The sequence below is a fragment of the Octopus sinensis genome, linkage group LG10 (assembly GCF_006345805.1).
Source record: "Octopus sinensis linkage group LG10, ASM634580v1, whole genome shotgun sequence".
NCBI classification, from domain to species: Eukaryota; Metazoa; Mollusca; class Cephalopoda; order Octopoda; family Octopodidae; genus Octopus; species Octopus sinensis.
Window position 1 is genome coordinate 30,467,587 of NC_043006.1, and position 19,645 is coordinate 30,487,231.

The following is a 19,645-nucleotide window of genomic DNA, read 5'->3' on the forward strand; positions in this document are numbered from 1 at the left end:
GCAGGAGATCGTTTGCAAAATTGAAGATGAAGATCGAATAGGATGTCCAATTGAGTTTGATGATAAGCTCCTTGAGGCGTTACTTGAAGAAAATCCCTCATCATCAGTTGAAGAATTGGCAATAAAGCTTACTTCAAACCATACAACAGTTCATCGTTATCTTCAACAACGTGGAAAGATTCCTAAACTTGGAAAATAGGTGCCTCATGTATTGTCCGAAAGCAACTGCAAATCCCGAGTTGACATCTGCTCTTCTCTCTATTCTCGCAAACCCGTTTCACCCTTTTTCGATAGACTTGTGACGAAAAAAAGATTTTCTATCGAAATGTTAAACGTCGTAAACAGTGGCTTGGTAAAAGGGAAAATGCTCAACCACAACCGAGAAGGGAACTTCATGGGAAAAAGGTTCTACTCTATCTGGTGCGATTGCAAAGGCATAATTCACTTTATATTGTTACCATCTAATGCAACAATCAATGCTCAAGCCTACTGTCAGCAATTAGAGCGTTTGAACCAAGCTTTGAAGGAAAAAAGAGCCGCTTTAGTGAGTCAAAAACGAGTGATGTTTCATCAGGACAATGTGCAAACCCACACTGCAAAGATCACATCACAGAAGATCGAAGAGGTCGGTTTGGAAAAATTTCTTCATCCAACTTATTCTCTCGACCTTACTCCTTCAGGATACCATTTGTTTCATAGTTTACAGAATTATTAGGGGGACACAACTTTCGCAAGCCAGGGGGAGGTCGAACCTGACATTTCAGAGTTCTTTGCTTTGAAACCAAAAGAGTTTTACATTGATAGGATTAAAAAGCTTGTAAATAGATGGAAGTAAGTCATAGATAATCAGGGAAAGTACATTGATAATTAACTTTCAATTAAATATAACATTTGATCACTTGGATTCTTTATCCAAAATTCGGACAGAACTTATGGGATGACCTGAGATATATACACTGGCGAAAATATATTTAAGACCGACGATAAAAGTTCTATTTCTTACAAAATATTTTGTTACTAGCACCATACAAATTATTTATATCTTTTACACCTTATGCAAAATTTATTTCTCTTTCGAATGATGCAAACAATTTTTATACAGCTTGAAGAATTCTAATGCTAAATTAATATATATTTCTTTACTACCCACAAAGGGGCTAAACATAGAGGGGACAAACAAGGACAGACAAACGGATTAAGTCGATTACATCGACTCCAGTGGGTAACTGGTACTTAATTTATCGACCCCGAAAGGATGAAAGGCTAAGTCGACCTCGGCGGAATCTGAACTCAGAACGTAATATAAACGTTTCAAATTTACCGACAAAATTAGTTTAAGACCATGTAATACGAGAATTTTAATGGAGATAACCTGCAGTATATAGTACAACATTTTTGTCTCCGTATATGAGCTAAGTATTAATAAAATGTGGTTTATGATAAAAATTTCGGATATTTGTCTTAAAACATTCAGACAAGAAAATTCAGATGTAGCACATGAGATATTATTCCATATGAATATACACATATTTATGTTAAGAGTTTCATGATAAAAATATAGAAATATTGGGTTGTCCGGAAAGTTCATGCCGATTTATAGTAGCTTATCTTTCGGCTTATTTTAGAACATGTTTGAGTTCATAAAATAGGATTTGACTACACCTCCATTTAGAGCACAGTTTAAGCTATCTTTTCGTGGAAGAAGGTTTATGTTCCTATAACCTGTGTTAATTCTGTAACCCTTTAAAATAAAAGACAAGAAAGTTCATTTTCGGCACTTGATGCTTTGGGAACCTGACAAAAATTGCTGCAGCTCGGCTGGGATGTGTTACCCCCACCCTCCCTATTCCCCAGATATTGCTCCTTCGGATTTCCACTTATTCAGGTCTCTACAGAAAAGTCTTAATGGTAAAAATTTCAATTCCTTAGATGACGTAAAAAGATACCTTGACGAATTCTTTGCCTTGAAACCACCCCAATTCTGGGAAGAGGGTATTTTCAAGGTAAAGGAAAGATGGAGACGTATTGTGCAACGAAATGGTTCAGAATTGGTTCATTAAAAATGTAATGGCAAGTATTTAGTGACCTTTGCTTTCCTTTAAAAATTGGAATGAACTTTCCGGACAACCCAATATAAACATAACAATGAAATACGAATATAAACATGAAAAATAAAAACCTAAATTGAAAGAGGCGATTAAAATTTTTTTTCTAACCTGCAGCCGTTTCAGAAAAGTGGTTGTACGAAGTATTCGAAATTCAACCCTTCTTCCTCAGGGTTCCTTTCTCGAGGTAAAATCCAGCAAAAAGCATTAAGGCACTACAAGGTGAGTATTCAGTTGGTGAAAGTTCAGTTTTTGAGTATCGATGAATAAGTAACAGATTTTCAAGAGGATTACCACGTTTAAATAAGAAATGAAATCCCAAACATACATATTGGAGACCACAGACTACAGGAGGTGGAGAAGTTTACCTATCTTGGTTCTACCGTCACCTACAACCTATCCCTTAATGCTGAGCTCAATATATGCATTGGCAAGGCAGCTGCTGTAATGGCCCAACTCTCCAAACAGGCATGGGACAACAATAAGCTGACCAAGACCCCAAAAATGAAGATTTACCAGGCATGTGTACTTAGCACTCTACTGTATGGAAGTGAGACTTGGACGCCATACACACGCCATACGACGCCATACGTCGCCTAAATATCTTTCACCTGCGCTGCCTCCAGAAAATCCTTCGCATCAAATGGCAGAATCATGTCCCCAACAAAGATGTCTTCAAGCAAGCAGGAATACCAAGCATGTTTGCACTCCTCACACAAAGACATATGAGATGGCTTGGACATGTTAGCTGCATGGAAGATAGCAGAATCCCCAAGGACATACTCTTCGGAGAGCTTGCTAGGGGCACTAGGTCTGTGGGAAAACCGTTCTTACGATACAAGGATGTTTGCAAAAGGGACATGAATGCCTGCAACATCAATATTACCAACTGGGAAGCAGTTGCCAGAAACCGTGGAAATTGGCGATGTACCGTAAAAGAGGGAACACAAAGGAGTGACATAGAGGGAGAGGAGAAATGGAAAGACAAGAAAAGACAACAACAAGAAAGTATGACATTACAACCAGCCAGGCAAACTCTTCGCTACATTTGCGGCACTTGCCAGAGGGAGTGTTTGTCCAGGATAGGACTACACAGCCACAGCAGGAAATGTATTAGTACATGAAATGTATTAGTACATGAAATGTATTAGTACATGAAATGTAAAAGCCGGACTAGATTATTTTATGCGGAACTCCATTGTATCCCGAGACAAAAAGGATGCCAACAACAATATATATGGATTTCGTAGACAGGAACTGAAACAAATCAATCGTATATATATGTATATATGTAAGTGTATGTGTGTGTCTTTGTGTCTGTGTTTCGCCCTCATCACTCCTTCACAACTGCTGTTCATTTATTTACATCCACAAAAAATACTGATTTCACAAGAACAAACTAATAGAATAAGTACTAGGTTTATCAACATAAAAAAGCACTAGGCTGTGTCTCATATTTTTGTTTGCCCACTCAGTTGTATCTATCAATTTATCTTTGTGTGTGTGTGTATCTATATCTATATCTATATCTATATATATATATATATATATATATATATATATAACACCCTAATGGGAGCCTTACCTCCCAAATTTTAGTCATTTCTTTTATGATCCAAAACTAGGTCAAAAGTACTGAATGGATCTTTATGAAATTTGGAAATTATATTCTAAGCATAAGGGTCATAACCCCCATGACAATTCATATATTTTTTGCTGTTGATGAAATTTTAACCATAGATATTAGACACAAATGAAGTAATATTTATAAAATTTCATCTTCTTACAAAGTTAGAAAGACCCCCTCCATGGGGCCTTAACACCCACAATTTTGTCATTTTATCTAAGCAAAAACGAATATAGTTGTGCTCTTGGAAGCTGTAGGGTTACCCGAGCATAAAAGTTGGGCATTATTTCTAATTCAATGGTACAACAGTGTAACAGTTTGCTTTGACATACACTTACATTGTGATTTCTGTAATGTGGTGCATAAATTGTTAAGTAAATGAGAGGCATCTTTGTCTCCACTGATTCAGTTGCAAAGTGTTGAGTAAAGTTATTTGATTGCAGACCTCCTTTCAGTCTTTTTATTATCACTCGGTCACACATAGTCCCCAGATGGTAACATTGATTACAAGGCCTTCCCAGATGAGTGACTGGTTATTCAAAGACATTTATAGATTTTAAATTTATTCTGTCCAGTTACGTATCAGTATAGTGGTCATTTCAAACTCCAGAGGTGACACTTTAATTTCTTCTTAGCCCTTACGTCACACAGTTGTTAATATTGATTTCAGTTGGGTCACGCCCTTCCAATTGCTATAGATTTGTAATGCATCTTATGGCTGTGCCTGTCACCTGGATGGTGAGGAATCCTACATTGGGAGTGGTAACGACTAGGGTAGGGTAACTGACTGCTTATTGTGATCATTCGTCTTTTGGTTTCCATGTGGCATGATTACAATTTTTTTAGGGTGTGTAAAGAGGGAAATAACCCTCATCTGCAATTTTGATGAAATTCGAAACATAGATATTCCAGTTCATTCAGAAAATATAACAGAAAAGTCTAATTCTTCAATTGAATGTAACCGGGCAACGCCAGGTATCTCTGCTAGTATATATGTATATAAAACTGAGAATGTGTATCTGTCTGTCTGTCTGTCTGTGTGAATCCCTAAAACTTGAGAACTACACAACCAATTTCATTCAAGTTTTACACATACCTTACTTAGGGTCCATGGGTTGTTATGGGCGAAAAAATGTTTAACTTCTTGCCTAGGGCGAGCCCACAGCAATATCTCATCTTCTCCACTATTTCAGTATTACGTGTTAAAAGTGAAACAAAAGCATCTCTCTATTGTATGTATATGGGTGTATATATATATATATATATATATATATAAAGGAAATGAAGAAAATGCTGACAAAATAATTTAAGTAGGGGAGAGTGTATTTAATTAGGTGAAAGTTCTTTTTACCGGTTGCGCATTTGTTATGCTTATCAAAAGATATTTTTTAAGAGAGATAGAGTTCCTTTCTGATAGATTTTTTTCTCTTATCTGACTTTATGTTGGGTTTGCTGTCTCTTATATGTGAAAAAAGAGGCTCCAGAGTTGTTTAAGATTTGCTTGGTTTCGCGCCTAAAATTTCTTGTGGACAATGGTCAATACAATTTTGATTGGTCATTATAAAGGGGTCACGTGAATGTTTGAATGGAAGTTGGTGTTGGGGTAAGAAAATAGGCTCCAGAGATGCTAAAATTTGGCTAGTGTCGCGCCTAAAATTTCTTATTGGTCATAATAAAGAGGTCACATGGATGTGGTCATAATAGAGAGGTCACGTGAATGTTTAGAATGAATGTTGGTGTGGGTAGTGTATGGAGTTTTCGAAAATAGCGTTGTTGAAAATTCTTATTGTTCAGACTGGTCAGTAGACGTCATGTGGATATTTTAAATAGCTTTTTATTGCGTAGTTAAGGAGTATATTTTCCGCTTGACTGAATTTGAGCTGGATAAGTAAGTTCGTTTAGGACAGGAAGAGCTATATGTATGTGTGTGCGTGTGTGTGTGTGTTTATATGTATGTTGGGGCGCGCGCGTGTATATATGTGTGCGTGTGTGGGTACAATTTTCAATATTTATAGTTCTGCTGGCCTTGTGCCTGTATCGGGAAGCAACGTGTTTGTGTGAAGTCAATATTTACAGTCATTTCCAAAAAATAGTGTTGGATGTTTTGCACCCGTATCAAATTACGTGTATGTGTGGAACCATATATTTGCGTGTGTCATGGTGTTAATATCTGGGTAAAAGTGTGTGTGCAGGTGTAAGTGTGTTTGTTGTGGGTTCGTGTTAGGGGAATGTGTTTAGAAGTGGTCTGTATTTATTAATAAGGTGGGATTCCATGGTTATTCACTGGGTATAAGTGTCATTGTCTTTAAATTTGTAGAGGGGAAAGATTCTAAAATTGGGATGAAGTTGTGTGGCACAGGTATCAATATGTGCACTAAGTACTATTTTTCTGTATTCCTGTATTTTTATTTGGGATCTGTGGACAGTCATGCATTGGCGGAGACTATTTTTAGTTTGGCCTATGTAGTGTTCATTACAGCCCGAGCAAGTTAAGACATATACTAGGTTTTCTGATGCGCATGTGAAGTTGTGTTTTACTGTGAAACGTTGTCCTTGGTTAAAAAGGAATTCCAGACCTTCTATTAGGTTGATGCATATACCACAGTCAGGTCTATTGCATTTGTTTACTGTGGGTTTAGTTGTTGTGGTTGGCAGTACTTTGGCATTTGTTAGGATGGTTTTCAATGATTTGGGTTGCCTTTTGCTCTTTATGATTTCGTGTGTTAGGAGGATTTGGTTCATTCTATGGTCCTTTTTTAATACAGGAATGTTCTGGAGGATGGTGTCAAAAGCTTCATTGTTGAGGGGGTTGTGTGTAGAGATGTATGGTAGAGTATGGGGTTTCGATGTAACAGGTTTAGGGCGTCTAAGTTCCTGTGTGCTGAGTTTTAGGGCGCATTGGATCCCATTGTCAATTAGTGAGGTGGGGTAATCCCTGCTTGTTAATGTGTCCTTAAGTTCTTGTAGACGTAAGAGACGGGTGTTTTTATTGGAGACTATAGTGCAAATTCTCTTGGTTAAGTTGTAGGGAATGTTAATTTTAACGTGTCTAGGGTGGCATGAATTGAAAGGGAGGTATTGCTTGGAGTCTGTGGGCTTGTAGTATATGTCTGTTTCTATTTTTTTGTTGTGAATTTTAATGAGGATGTCGAGGAAGGGAATTTATTGAGGGCTGTATTCCATTGTGAAAATAATGTTTCTGTTGAGCCCATTTATAAGGGTGTGAAATTCTTTAAGCTTCTCGACGGTTTCGGGCCAAAGGATGAAGCAGTCATCAAGATATCTCTTCCAGTTCTTCTCTATGTGTGTGTGGAGAGTGGTGCCAAATTGGTTAAGAACGTTATTATAGAGTAGTGGTGCCAAATTGGTTAAGAACGTTATTATATATATATATATATATATATATATATATATATATATATATATATACACACACATGTATATATATGGATTGTATATGTATACATGTATTTCTATAGATATATATGTATACATGTATATCTAGATGTATATATATAAATAGATGTACACATATATATATACACATATACACACCTATACACACACACACACACATACAGAGGTGCAGGTATGGCTGTGTGGTAACAAACTTGGTTCCAAAACACATGGTCCACAGTTCAGTCCCACTGTGTGGTAACTTGGCATGTGTCTTCTGCTATAGCCGCAGACCAACCAAAGCCTTGTCAGTGGATTTTGTAGACAGAAACTGAAAGAAATCAATTGTATGTATATGTATGTATATATGTAAGTCTATGTGTGTGTCTTTGTGTTTCTCCCTCATCACTGCTTCACAACTGGTGTTCGTTTATTTACATCCCCATAACTTACTGGTTTCACAAGAAGAAACCGATAGAATAAGTACCAGGCTTATCAAAATATAAAAAAGCACGATGCAGTGTCTCATATTTTTGTTTGCCCACTCAGTTGTATCTATCAATTTATCTTTGTGTGTGTGTGTGTGTGTATACACACACGTACACATATATATATACATATATGGATTTTATAGACAGGAAATGAAACAAATCAATTGTATATATATGTATGTATATATGTAAGTGTATGTGTTTTGGTATTGGCAACATGAATGACAATGGTCAGAGACTACTTGAATTTTGCACATACCATAATCTGTGCATCACTAACACATTCTTTGCCAACAAGACATTCCACAAGGCATCTTGGAGACATCCAAGATCTCCCCACTGGCATCAGCTGGATCTCATCATTACACGAAGATCCTTTCTGAATTCTGTTCAACTGACCCATAATTACCACAGCGTGGATTATGACATTAATAAGAAGCAGGGCGAGGATTCTGCCTAAAAAAGTCCATCACTCCAAGAAAATGGGCCGACTACGCATTAACACTGCCAGAACCTTGGACCCTACACTGCAAAAATGTTTTGCTGTTTCTATCAAAGTTGCTCTCAATAGCTGCCTAACCTCCTCTGCTGAAAGTAGGTGGAATTATATCAGGGAAGTTTTGTATACCACATCAATAGATACTTTCGGCATGAGAGAAAGGCAAAACCCAGATTTTGTTCAGTGCTGGAAACAGTTATCGAAGCAAAGCATGCAGCTCTGAGGCAATACAAGAGTGATTCTTCTACAAAGTCACTCGAAGAACTCAGAAAGGCAAGAAATAAAACCCAACTGACTGCCAGACGCTGTGCAAATAGTTATTGGCAGGAAATCTGTCAGAGTATCCACTCAGCTGCTGACAGTGGTGACACCTGAGGGATGTATGCCGGTTTGAAGAAGGCCCTTGGTCCATCTGCTTTGCTCTCTTTTACAAACCCAGTGAATATATATTTCCTATTTCAAAGAAATTCAAACAATAGATATAAGACCCAAGTTAAAAAGATTCTCAACAATTCAACTTCTCTGGTTGACATTAAGATGCCCACCCCCAACAAGGGACTTAACTCTCACATTTAGTGCTGCATGACCTTAATTTTTCAGGAGCAAAATCTTTTTAACAGGTTCAATAAGACTGGAATTTTGGAATATGCGCATAAAAATCAGTGGTATGGGATACATGTGGCACGATTACTATTTTTCGGGGCTGTGAAAAGAGGGAAATAACCCTCATCTGCAATTTTGATGAAATTCAAAACATAGATATTCCAGTTTATTAAAGAAAATATAACAGAAAAGTCTAATTCTTCAATTGTATGTAACACGGGCAACGCCGGGTATCTCTGCTCGTATATATATATATATATATTATATATATATATATATATATATATATATATATATGAATATGCATATTCAACACATTTTCTATGTTTCATCTCCATCATGTAGCATCCGTTTTCCATGCTGACAATGGTTAGACAGTTTAACTGGGACAGGTAAGCTGGAGAGCTGTACTAGGATCCAGTCTGATTTGTCTTGATTTCCACAGCTGGATGCCCTTCCTAACATGCCAACCACTTTTACATGTCATCAGCACTAGTCATGACTACGATTTCACTTGGCTTGATGTGTGTCTCTCAAGCACAGCAAGTTGCTAAAGGTCACAATCACTTGTTATCACCTTTGTGACACCCTACATCCACAGATCATGCTTCACCATCTTGTTCCATGTCTTCCTGAGTCTACTTCTTCCACAGGTACCCACCACACTTAAAGATCGGCACTTCTTTACATAGTTGTCCTTGTCCATACACATTACATGATCATACCAGTACAGTCTTCTCGCCTGCACACTGCATCTGATACCTCTTATGCCCAATTTTTATCTCGTGATGCTTACACTCTGTCATACATACAGAAACAGCTACAGCATGATAGCAATGTCTGTTGCTACAAATATTGTATGCTGTCACACATACAATCGCGCAGACCATCACAATAGTCTGTATGAGTGTGTGTATGTGTGCGTGTGAGTGTGTAGTAGAATGTGGAGGTTTTTTATAGCTCTTCTATCCTAAAATTACTGAGAAATGAAATCTAATAGCTTTCCTTGAGATTTTAACATTAACAACATTATTTACTTTACATAGAATTGGAAATGATAAAACTGAAAAAATAACAAGATTACCAATGGCCATTTTGTCACAAACGTTTTATTAAACATTTTTATGAACAGTTCTTAAGAAATGTTAAAATGTTTCTGGTTAGGTTTGAAAACAACAATGAAAATAAAAAAAAAAAAGTCTTCTGTCTTTTTATTAAAAATTATTGTAATTCTTAATAAAGGCACAAGGTTATTTTTGGTAGGGAATAATGGAACTGTTGATTTAATTGAACCAAGTATATTATCGGTGCTTCACCAAAAAAAGCACCTGTACTGGTGCCACATAAAAAGCACCCAGTACACTCTGTAAAGTGATTGGCATTATGAAGAGCATCCAGCCATAGAAACCATTCAAGTACAGAAGATTGGAACCTGGTGTAGCTCTCCAACTTGCCAGCTTCATGTGAAACTGTCCAACCCATGCCAGCATGGAAAAGTGGACATCAAATGGGTGAATTCTCAATTAGTAAAGGAAGATTTACCATTGAGGAAAAATCAAAAAGCTTAGGTTGAGTAATATTTGGTGAAATCAAAGAAGCCATCATGGAACTATCTCTGAAAGATAAAAACTCGATGTACTTTCTTTTGAGTACATATTCCAATGTATTTCCTACTTAAAGCAATCTAAATCTCTAATGTAAACTGCTGTGGTAGGTTGAAAGTTATCTTAAAGCTCGCCCTCTCTGCTTCTTAGACTTGATGACAAAATATTGAATGTCAAGAACAATAATATTCTGAAGAGGTATTGACACTTAAACAACTGCCGGGAGGTCAATGCTAGATTCATTATTGGACGTGTTTCTCAAAAAGAGTGAATTTTAACTTGTTAATGTTTGTGTGTTAATATTGGCAAAGCTGTTGTTTTGGTGCCACTGACTGGAGTTAATTAGGCAAAAGCAACAAGCTCTAAGGTTGCTGGATCCAATTAAAAACTACTGATTTAACACCCCATCATGATGATGATGGTGATGACTATACACTTGAAGGTAAGTGTGTAAAGCCATATTTAGCTAATTATAATATTAGACTCATATGGCTTTAAGCCAACAGAAGTAACATTAATCTGAATAGCTCTCTCTCTATTCCTCAGGCTATGCAAAGGGTTTGCACCCACTGAAGTCATTAGATATCTATTTAAATAGTAAAAAGAAACTATGGCTTGGATCTAATGACAGATTAAAAAAAAAAAATAATAATAATGTGTAGCACACACACACGTTCTATTCATTCCCTTTCTGAACAAAGTTATGGGCTATACACTAATACAAAAGGTAGTTGTTATGGTACAAAGATGAAGATCATTGCACTTAAACAAACCCATAATGATTAAAAGCATGATGAGAGGATAGTTGCCAGAGAAAGAGTGGTTTAAAAGACTATAACCCTTCATCTCTGTCTCCCCTCACCTTCTCTCTTTTCCCTATACACCCACTCACATCTCCCTCTTTCCCTCCCTGCCTCCTTCCCATAATCCAAACACACACACACACTGTATGAGTTACAACTGACTTGATAAACTGCCAAACCACCAGCCATAGATGTCAGTAGTTCATATTCTATTACAATTGCTGCTCTGTAGAAATGGTTGTAACAGAGAAATTCTCAACAGCTCAACCTCTATAAATAGGCACCACAGGGTAGGTGTATTTCAAAACTTTATGCCAGTTACAGAAATGGAAAATTGAAGAATATTTGGCCAGTGTGCAGTACTCTGTTCAATTCTTCTTGTAAATAAAAGTATTTTCCAGATTTACATTTCCTAGACATATTGCTTGAAGAGGATTATAATGGTTATAATGGATTATAAAACAAGTCTTCACTTCCACACTGAACATAGGAAAATATCAAAAGGATACTTTAGGAAATTTTCTCCAAGCAAAAAAAAAAAACTGTCAAAGTTTAGAATTAAGCATTTTATTTTTTCCGGATTGTGGTTCAAGTCATGGCAGATGAATTTTCTTTATTTAATGAAAGATAACAATTGTAGAATATATAGATCTAATGATTGGTTGAATAACTCTTTTTGATTGAAACATGAGGGAATGCCTGGCGCCAAAAGTTCACAGAAGATTCTTTGATATCATCACAGAAGGAAACATCCAAGAAACGTAGTTTGTGGCAGTTCTGTAGGATCCTAAATAAAATATAATAATAATAATAATGATGATGATGATGATGATGATAACAATAGTAGTAGTAGTATCATTGACATTGGAAAAAATGTGGCATCTCAAGTTTGTTACCATACCAGTGATTGTAGGATCACAAGGAATGATCAAAAAAGGAACTGAAGACTATTTGAGAATGATCTGTTTTACCATCCATGCAAGAAGTGTAAAAAAGTGTTTTAACTGGTACATCACGCACATTGAAAAGGTTATTGTTATATGAGAACAATAACCTTTCATGTAAATAATTTTCTTCCAACATAACTTTATTTGATTTTGTAAATGAACAATCTGGTGTGTTTATATTAATGGCTTATCAATCTAGATCATAGCTTCCCAAAGCAGGGTGATATCATCCACTGGTGGGCGATTTCAACTTATAGGTAGGTGATGGGCACATTACTGGAAAATGGTGGACGATTTGAGATTTTGATGGGCAATATGAACATTTTGTAAGTGACAATGAATTTTTAGAAATCAAGTCTGCATTTACTGATATCTAGGCATTCCTAGAATAAGGATGCACTTTTATCGATTTGACTACTCACATAAGATGTCACTTTGTATTAAAAACGTGAACTTGTTTATCGATCGAATATTTTTGTCGCAGTCATTGAAATGGTTGTCATGCGTGCTAAAAATAGCAGCCAATCAAGCCTAGGCCTTAAATCACACTCCACTACAAATTTTTTTTTTTTTGCCATAATTGTATGAAGTTCCACGTGTAGAATTCAAATTCGCCAAAATTTCCTGAAACCTCCAAATAATAAAAAAAAGTTATGAGGGTTATATGTCATGTGTGATTCTGTGGTTTCATATCAAAACACAAGTGCTATTTTCAGGATGTTGACAAAATGTACCGTCACACAAAATGACAGCTTTGAAATTGTATTTCTTGATTGGGTGAAAATGATCATACTTTAAACCTCTATAACTTTTTAAAAACATTTTTCTAGAAAAAGTTGAATAACTCCATCAATTTAACTTGGAAAGGTACATTAATGTGCCAAATTTTAAAATGTTCGATAAACTTTAATCTTTGAAATGCTGGCAGCCAAATGAACTAGATCTGTATTTGCTCCAGTAAAGATGTGTCATCTGACTCTGCTCTATTGACTTCTTCTTCTCTTTGAGAATACCATACTGCCTTTCTGACACCGTCTGTAGAAATTCATTTTCACTTTACTGATGCCTCCAGTCAAGATAATGTGTCGACAGTTCAGTGATTATTTATCGTTTGGGTTGATTCCCTCTCCTCAGAACTGTTAGTTACCAATTTGCCTTCTTTGCCATCAAACATTGACCAACAAAGCAATAAAACCTTCAAACTTGAAGTATCACTTTGATGCAAAGCATTCTGACAAGAAGGAGAAGCCGTTATCATACTTTTTGCAACTGGGTTCCTCTTTCAAAATGCAAACACAAACATTCAACACACTACTCCAGGAAACTAGTAAACAGGAGAATGACGGGTTGATTGCGTCATACAAACTTGTATTGCTTGTTGCTAAGTCTGGGAAGTTTCACACAATTGGAACCCTAACCCTAACTTTGCTCAGTTATTGAAGAGGTTTTGTCAACTGTTATGCACAAAAAACGTGATAACATTATGAAGAAGATCCCATTTAGTAATAACATAGTTTGTCAACGCATCGATGAAATGGCCAACAATGTCAAACATTAGCTCATTAATATTCTCCAGCGTTCTAAATTTTCTATACAAGTGGATGAATCAACTGTTGTGGACAATCAATGTTTGATGATGGTATATGTTCGGTATTTCAGCGAAGACCTTCAACCTTGTGAGGAAATGCTGTTCAGAGAAATTACCGCTTGGTTCAGGAGGTGCAACTATTTTTCACACTCTCAAGTCTTTCCTTTTTTGCACTGCTCTCTCACTCAATCATTTCTTTTCATCTCATCAACTGTAGACACCATTATTTAAAGTATGGGACAACACTATACATTATGATATGCAAATGATTTGGGGATTTAATTTTAGAAAGAGCTGAAAGTGTTTATGAGGGTCTTATGGGAGGAGAAGGCAAATATTAGGGCAAGAAATAGTTTCTTGATATTTGATTTAAATATTCCAGAATTCACAGAAAGTTTCAGATGTTACTGAAAGCTACTACTTGAAAAATAATTTAAAATTTAAAATTGGACGATACCCAAATTATTAAAATAGATATAGAATCTGAATTCCACAAATTGCATGTCATGAATTATGTTGTTATGACACACAAGTTGATTACATTTTGTGAAAAATTGGAAGGAGAAGGGGGGGGGGTGATGACGATTATTCAAGTTAGCAACATCAACTGAAAAGTTTCTCTCTCTATATTTGCATCATGCAAACTGACATCATCACTTGAAAATCTGCAAGCTTAAAACTTCATTTTGGATTCAAAATACTACACTCACTTCTTTATTTATGTGAAAAGAATAAAATCTGCTCCAAAAAAAAAACAAAAAAAAAACTGACCTATAAACACAGTCTTCAGACACTTCCCAAATACCAAGGATGTCCAACTGTTCCAAATTACATCCATATTCAGCAAAATTCATCAAATCTTCATTACACACAGTCCTAATAAGAGACAGAAATGATAGGCAAATAAACACATAATAATAACAACAACACAGGCAGACTCATTGAAGAATCTCTACCCCCTCCTCTTCCTCCTCATCATCATCATCACCACCATCTTCTACATTATTTCAAGTCTGCTTTCCATGTTGGTGTGGGGTGAATGATTCATCATGGCCTGAGTTAGTTCTTATTTAGATTTACTATCTTCCCAGACAGGTTAAAGATCATATCTCAACCATATGTTTCATTTAGGGAATGGTTTCTATGACTGCCTGTGCTAATACCAACTATACAGAATATATAAGGTGCATTTTAATGTGGTACCAGTACTAGAAAAGTTGTCAGATCCTCAATAAGCTTAAAGGGTCCTCTTGGGTGTACAATTTCTCCAGTTATTCACCAAATACTTTATGACGGGCATCGGGTGCATTCAATTGTGGCACCAACATTAGTGGTGTTGCCTTGACCTCGGAAAGACTGAAGAGTCCTCCCTACTCTGTGTTGTGTCTGTTTGTTGAGGGAATATGATTAACTGAGTGAGTAGAAGAGAGGGTGGTTACAGAAGAAGGATAGGGTGAAAGAAAAGGAGTATGGCAGAGGAAAGAGAGAGATTGGGAGGAATTAGGAGGGAGACAGTAATAGCTGAGGTGATGAGAAGTTAGTAAAGGTAATAGTAATAATAGCTAGATGTTTAAGAGAGAGAGAGAGAGGGAGAGAAAATGTGTGTGATGGATAGTTGTGGAAATGGTCAGCAGCAGAGAGTGCAATGGATGTCAGTAAGGAGTGAGTTAGAGGCAAAGGAAATGGCAGTTAACAATAAAGAAGAGTCATTTGGTGATGGATGGCAGAGTTGGTGATGGTATCAGTAACAGAATAACCTGGATGGCAGGAGTAGTGGTAGGCATAAATGGGAGCATAAATTGGACAGGGTGCATCAGCTACCATTAGATTTGATGCCTTCTCTTATATCCCAGCCCCTATCAATATTTCCATCTATCATTTTAATATACATTTTATCAAGCTCATGTGGTTAGGTCTTTTCTAGTTCCACATATCCTGAATGAACAGACTTTTGCCATCTTTTTCATAAAATATAACAACTTGAGATCAATCTTTACCCACCTTGTCCTAAGTCTTCCTTGCCTCTCTCTTCTACAGATATCATTCATCTGGGGTGTTTGGCACATCTTTACACGGCTGTCATTCTCCAGATGCATCCTATTACCAGTGTAGTCTTCTCTCATGCTGACTCTTCTTAGACCTAGTTTTTCTTTCAGCTCATTTGTATTGCATCATTCATGTATGTTGATATGATACAACCAACAAAATATGCTTGCTTCATTTCTTTCTAATCTTTGCAAGTCTTCTACATTCAAGCCTCATGCCTCACTGCTATGCAGCATTGCACTTCATACACAAGCACCGTCCTTTCTTTGCTGCCAGTAGAGGTAACAGTTCCATGATTTTTTCCACAACTAGTTCTTACTTTGGCATCTTCATTTTTGGATCACCCCTTCCCCATCTCACAGTTAATTATGTTACCTTGGTAATAAAAGCTATCAAATACTTCAAGAGAACTGTCTCAGAATTTGAGGAAATAGATTTCTTGAGTGTCCTTGGCATTTAATTACCCAGTGTAATTGGATACAGAGGGCATCTGCCTTCTCTGTCAGCCTACCCCATGACCTCACTCCATATCTTGCATGTCTAGGGTTTCCACATGTCACAATGTGTGTGTGTGTGTGTATACACACACACATTTATATGTATATATGTATATGTATATATGGTGGTGTTTGATGAAGAGGATCTGGTTGTTTGTTCAACAGTATCTAATCTGAATTAACATATAACTGACTGAGTATTCCACAGATATTCTTTTTTTATTTTGTACCTTTAACATAATTTTCAAACAGAACCAGTGAGTTGTCATACACTGAAAAAGCTAGACCTTTTGATTTACAGACTGAATCCACTTGATAGGCTTCAGTTTAGTTTCACTCACAAATTACAGTTTGACCCAAAGCTATAGAAAATGACCCTTGCTCAAGATGCCATGAAATGGGATTGAATCCAGGACCTTGAGGTTCTGAAGCAAATTTCTCAACCATTTGACCATATTGTGAATTGCTAAATTACAGAATAATTAAGTCAGAATAAACTTAACTCAACAATTAATCACTTCATCATTCTTGCTTCCAGAGAGAAAAACTGGAATTTGTAACTAAACACATCAACATGTCTCAAGGTGAAGAATTGGTAACTTTTTGAGTTGAAAGGTTGTTGGATTCATGTTTTCTTCATTTTGGAATGGGACCAAGATATCAAAACATGGTGATGATAACAGCAGTACCTGTGGAAGCCAATGGATTTTCAAGTGACGACTTCTCTGTTTCACACTTTTTATCTACTTCCTTTGAAAATCTCTTGCAAGTTGAGCTGTTTCATATATTTAGGGTTTTCTTTAATTAGCTTAACCTGCAGCATGTAAACATCCACTATTTCTTGTTCACTTATAAAACTGTGTTTCTCTATATCCTTTAGCAATTCACCTGTCAACTGAATTAATCTACTAATAGAGATCCTTTCTCTTACATTTTCGGCATGGTTTTCTTCTCTCTTCTCTACTGGTTTGCTGCTGTGGACCTACAACCAACTACACTTTTTCTAAATCATTATAATCATGAACAGTAGTTGCATTATCACCATCTACTTTCATCTATTCCTTACCATTATCTTCATGCACCCTTAATGCCAGATCCTTTGCAGAAGCATTAATTAAATAATGAGCATAAGAAAGCAGATCATGTATATTGTTTTTTTCTTTGAAAGCCCTATATTCCAGAAAGTCATTTCCAATATCTTCCTTAGTTGCAGACTGAAATATCAATCTTGGCCATGATTTATGCAATCCATTTTCAGTGTGGACATTTCTACAGACTTCCAAACCTTGACAATGCAATAATCCATACTTTTACATTAAATTCCTTAAGAAACTCAGGAAATGCTCAGCCAAAGTCAACTCATTCAATTGGCACCTCATATGATGAGTGCAAAGTTTAGACTTAAAAGAATGTTGTAAGTTAACTGCTCTGTGGCTGGATTAATGATGTTAGGTTAGAGGTACATGCCAAAAACATTGTTTGTTATCTTACCAGTTCTGCTTCAGGGTGTGCAGAACATTTGTCTAAAATAAGAACTGTCTTACAGTTGTGCTTCAGGTCAACAGACTTACATTCAGTGAGCTCTTGCTTGGGGGACAAAATAATTTTCAGAGCAATCCAGTGTAATGTCAATTGTTATCCAACCATCTTTCGTTGGCATGATAACTCACAGATAACTGTATCATTCCTTTTAGAAGCCATGGGACATAAACATTTACCAATGACCAGCAATTTGCATTAGAGCAACCTAGCAAAGTGACATGATTTTTTCATGGTTTATAGCCTATTGGTGGTGATTCTGTATCCCTAGTATATCAATGGTCTTCTTATCATACATTTCCAAAAACAATATTGTCTTATCTCCATTGTAGACCGATTCAGGACATTCATTAGTATCAAATGCTAATTTGGTGAACTTATCAACAAATTAAGCTGCTATTTCTTTGTTTGCTCAATGTTTTTCATGACACACTGATCCTTGAACACTGCTGTTAGTTCTCACTATAATTACACTTTAATTAGGCTTAATTCTTAATGAAATTACTGGATTTGTTTCTTCATTAAATCCCCAGACAACTCAACACCTTTATTTCTACCTTAAACCACTTCATCAGAATTTTACCAAATTCTCAACTTTTCCATCTCTCATTGGTTTCTTTTTTACACATCTCTTTCTTTGAAATCCTGTCAGCATAAAAACCAAGTAAAATTTTTACTGTTTCTTACTGCCATAAACTATGGAAGAATTAATGCTGAGTAACTCAAGACTTTTTATAGAACAAAGTCCGGTCAAAAAGTATTAGGACTGTTGTTATAGTAACAGCTAAAGTATGCAGAGTAAAGCTGTTTGGCACAGGTTGACCTTGAACTCTGTCCATATCCACACTAAGGTGTAATGTTCTCATTCATTTCCTCTGTTCATAGCAATGCTTGGAAGTAAAGTGTGTAGAGTGTGGTTGTCTTCAAAAGGTGATCAGGTTTCAGCTGTGAAGAATCTCCTTGATTATGTTAAGGAAGACGGAAGCTTTTTGAGAACGGTCATAACAGGTGACAAATCATGGGTGTATAGCTATGATCATGGAACTAAGGCTCTGTGAAAAACTCCAAAAAAGAGACTTCAAGATGTTGAGGAAATCCAAGAGAATGCAATGAGGTGGCTGTTCACTGTCCCAGAAAAGAAGTTTCAGGAATGCTTTGATCAATGGAAATGAGGCTGGATAGAGTGTGTAGCTTCAGAAGGAAACTAATTCAAAGGAGATTAAATGCCAAACGATTGATGTGTGCCAGAGTTTTCTTTTTATAACACTAATCTAGATACTTTTTGATCAGACCTCTTATATCAGCCTTATATTTATTTGACAACAAAGGATTGACAATAATAATCACAACATCAATAATAAAAAAGTTTTTCTCTTGGATAAATAATCATAAATAGTTTTTTGCTTTTATATTTTTTTAGAACAGTATTATTAAATGAAACAATTGATTGTTTATTAAGAAATAGAAAATGAATGAACATTTATTATATCTTGTTATACTTGTAAAGTGAAATAGCAAAGTGGGTAGGAAGTTGGATTTGGAACTCCTAAATAAGAATTCATTTTAGCTGCAAGCATCCCACTGTGCTGTGGTGTGACTTAATTCTGAAGTTGCACAGCAGTAATAAATGTGAGCCGTATAGAGATTGACACACTCTTCAAGGAAATGTTTATCTTACATTCACCACACACACACAGTTTCATAAACCCTTGAAGTTTGTTACTCACCTGCGAAAATAATAATACTGATACATACCTGTTGGCTGTTAAAAATAGTTTTTTGAGATTTGGACATTTTCGGACTAATTCTATAAAACAACCAGATTCAGACAGCAAGGAACGACTGAAATAAATACATTATTGGCAATTAAAGTCCATACATTTACAATAATGATTTCTTT

The 19,645-nt window shown here is 36.2% G+C and overlaps 1 protein-coding gene and 1 long non-coding RNA gene across 3 annotated transcripts in view; one reads left to right on the forward strand and one right to left on the reverse strand.

The window, feature by feature from the left end:
- Positions 1-11,676: 11,676 nt before the first annotated feature.
- Positions 11,677-19,645, reverse strand: part of LOC115216704 (F-box/LRR-repeat protein 4) — a 41,112-nt gene continuing 33,143 nt past the window's right edge. For both annotated transcript variants that reach the window (XM_029786237.2, XM_029786236.2), the window contains exons 14-16: positions 19,501-19,587; positions 14,435-14,539; positions 11,677-11,915 (exon numbers count right to left, since the gene is read on the reverse strand). In XM_029786237.2, coding sequence (XP_029642097.1) covers positions 11,780-11,915; positions 14,435-14,539; positions 19,501-19,587 — 328 coding nt within the window. In that variant the 3' untranslated portion in view covers positions 11,677-11,779. The remainder of the gene's footprint in view (positions 11,916-14,434; positions 14,540-19,500; positions 19,588-19,645) is intronic.
- On the forward strand, positions 14,535-19,564 carry LOC118765078. Its single transcript, XR_005000926.1, has 4 exons — positions 14,535-14,993; positions 15,391-15,401; positions 17,388-17,390; positions 19,461-19,564. It is a non-coding gene; the product is annotated as an uncharacterized LOC118765078 (long non-coding RNA).